This window comes from Atta colombica, unplaced genomic scaffold, assembly GCF_001594045.1.
Source record: "Atta colombica isolate Treedump-2 unplaced genomic scaffold, Acol1.0 scaffold105, whole genome shotgun sequence".
In the NCBI taxonomy this organism is placed as follows: domain Eukaryota; kingdom Metazoa; phylum Arthropoda; class Insecta; order Hymenoptera; family Formicidae; genus Atta; species Atta colombica.
This window is the reverse complement of record NW_017259190.1, coordinates 1,024,997-1,028,058: the sequence shown is the minus strand read 5'-3', so window position 1 is coordinate 1,028,058 and position 3,062 is coordinate 1,024,997. Positions and strand designations below refer to the sequence as shown.

Below are 3,062 nucleotides of genomic sequence, written 5' to 3'. Positions count from 1 at the left end.
AGAAATGTTGATTCTTACATAAAATTGATTAAGATTTATCTTATACTTTACTCACACACAATTTTTATTTTTATATTTGACATTAAAGCCTTATGTCGATGTTAGAAATTGCTCCGAGATTTCAAAAAAAAGAAATGATAAACAAATCATGTTTGAACAATTCAGTCATGTAATCAATGTGATTGATTCTTTCTTCATTCAAGATCTCGGATTTCTAATATTATGGACACAAGGCTTTAAAATTGAGACATACATGAAATTAATATTATATTTGGGACTCATCAACTACTAGTCAACTACTATTCTCAAATAGAGAATTATTATATATATAACAATTCACTTACATTTTATTTTTATATAATTTAACATTATATCTTCACAAAAAGAGTATTGTGATTCAATAATCTTTAAATAATTATTGCTGTTAATATTATATATATAAATTTTAGATTTTATTTCATTATTAGATACCAAATAATTTATTCATATTAATTCATTCATCTTAATATTTTAAGAGATTACAAGATGTTATTGATTATTACAGAGCAATAATTGTTGTCCAGCAAGGCATGACACCATCTGCTAAGCAATCGCTAGTAGATATGGCACCAAAATATATACTGGAACAGTTTCTGGAATCTGAATTACTGATAAATATTACCGAACACGAATTGGTACCTGAGCACATTGTCTTAACTCCGGATGAGAAAGAGGAACTATTGACAAGATATAAGCTAAAGGAAAATCAGCTGATGCGAATACAAGCTGGCGATCCAGTGGCACGATATTTTGGTTTGAAACGTGGACAAGTTGTTAAAATAATCAGATCGTCAGAAACCGCAGGAAGATACATATCCTATAGGTTGGTTTGTTGAGGAGAGAAAAGAAAAAAGAGTAAAGAAGAACAGAATCGTGAAAATCTCTCAGATTAAAAAAAAAAGATATTTATTAAAAGGTAAAAAAAATGCAGCTCGAAATTTGACATTTATTGTAGCAGTATTTTATAATGGTGCATCGTTTTGCATCTAGCATTATAATATCTGCAATTATACATTATTATGCTATGAAATAATCTGTCGCATTGAGTATTAAACATTGTACAGTTAGCAGCAATGAATAATTACAGTTCTCATACGTGAAATACACGTCTCTAAAATGCGTTCTTACCTTTCCAATATTTTAATGCACTATTGGCAATTACATGCGTAAAATGTGTATTTCGTTTGCATGGTTCATTAGCTCACACTTATAATCAATATTAGGATATAGTTTAAGTTTTATTACAGAAACAACGATCGGTACAAAAAAGACTGTGACTTGCAACAGTCGCTCGCGATTATCTGGCTTGGATATTGTTTCGATTATTATTATTATTATTATTATTATTATTATTATTATTATTATACATTGCTTGGTCCAAAAGTATATATATGTTCTATATACGGTACATTGTGACGTAAAAGTATATCAATAGCAGAATTTCTTTTCTTTCAGTGTGTAGTGATTTAATTACTTCATCAATTAATAAGTGACAGTCGAGTGATTCATTCATTAATAACATATACACATTTTTCCAAGTCTAATTGCATTTATTCATAGAATACTTTTTTTAATGACTTTTCTTATTATGATATACTGTTTTTTCCTCTTATTCGTTTTCTTGCTTATTAATAAGATTCAATTTGCACGTGAATTGAATCAGAAGCGTAATTAGCAGTCTATTAACGCAATTAAATAATCGTATACTTCTTAATCGAAGAAATATGATATTGCAATCTGAAACATGCTTAAACTCTGATAACTTAAAGGATAACTTTTGAAAAAGCCTTCCCCGAATTCAAATTCTACTACGTAATCCCTATTAAATCTTATTCAAATCTAATATTTAATCTTAGCGTTTTGATCCTACTTATAGACGGGAGTCGAACATCGTTTATTAAAGCCAGCGGCATGACATCGATTGTAAGATGCGAATTTCCGCTTTCAGAATTTATCGCAGTCGACTGATAAAGCTAAAAGCGTACGAGCAGGAAATTTCCCAGATGGCATATTCGCTAGCGTATAATGAACAGGCAGACCAACCAATCATTCGTTCTACACTTGTTACAATAAATGAAATCACATGCTATATTAGCGGCAGCAGTCGACTAGCATAAAGACAGCTTGCTACTGGTATAGCACGTTACTTCGTGATCCAAAGGAATAATCGTTATCGTTGGGCACAAGTAAACAAAGCACACGCGGCCATAATTAATATAATATATTGTTATCAATAAAATGTAACATAACATTAATAGTCATAATAATAATAACCATAAAAGATAATAATAATAATAATTACAGAATAATGCTACGAAGTTCTGTGCTTTACGCAATAAGTAAAGAAAAAATATAGAGTCCTCAAAAAGGTTTACAAAAAAAGGAAAACAAAAATATACATATTCCTCGAACGCGATTCCCATTGCAGGCGGAGACCGCGCGAGAGATCCTTAGATCCTTGGGGATATCCATTGATACTTAGATAACTCTTAGACAAAGGATCATTGTAAACTGTTAGAATTCTATAAATGCTTGAATCTTTAGATCCTTAGGCATCTTTTAGGCATTTTTTCATCCCTAGACGTTCATAAAAGCATGAATTCTTCAATCCCCGGATAACATCATAGATCTTCGGATCTTCGGATATCGTCAAACATCTTAAATACTCAAATCGTCCTTAAATTCTAGATGTTAAATCCTCGTGCTTAGATGTTTCGATGTGATATCGATGATAATTTTCTCTTTCTTTTTCATCGATTAAATAAACGCGACGTTTATTCTTCGGTATTCAAGGATTTTGGTGTTAGGATATATTCGATTCATTTTTAGTCGTGTTTACTTAGAAGACTTTTCGGCGTGACCACCAGTATACTTTAGTGGCCCATTCGATAGGTGAGGTTTGTAAAATATTGTTTATCAAATCCGCGGCAACTCGGATCCTGTAAGTGATAGAGGTGGGATAAGGCGGCCACTGTTCCCAATAACGGCCTCTGTGCGTTCGACCATGTGAGGTCTGAAAAATT

General features: G+C 31.5%; 2 protein-coding genes across 2 annotated transcripts in view; one reads left to right on the top strand and one right to left on the bottom strand.

The window, feature by feature from the left end:
- Nucleotides 1–1,141, top strand: part of LOC108690913 (DNA-directed RNA polymerases I, II, and III subunit RPABC1) — a 1,970-nt gene extending 829 nt beyond the window's left edge. Inside the window, exon 3 of the mRNA XM_018198461.1 lies at nt 545–1,141. Within this exon, the coding sequence (XP_018053950.1) occupies nt 545–875 (331 nt within the window). The 3' untranslated portion in view covers nt 876–1,141. The remainder of the gene's footprint in view (nt 1–544) is intronic.
- Nucleotides 1,142–2,243: 1,102 nt separating this feature from the next.
- LOC108690905 (protein enhancer of sevenless 2B) overlaps nt 2,244–3,062 on the bottom strand; it is a 4,823-nt gene continuing 4,004 nt past the window's right edge. Inside the window, exon 6 of the mRNA XM_018198449.1 lies at nt 2,244–3,052. The gene's annotated coding sequence lies outside the window, so the exon portion shown is untranslated. The remainder of the gene's footprint in view (nt 3,053–3,062) is intronic.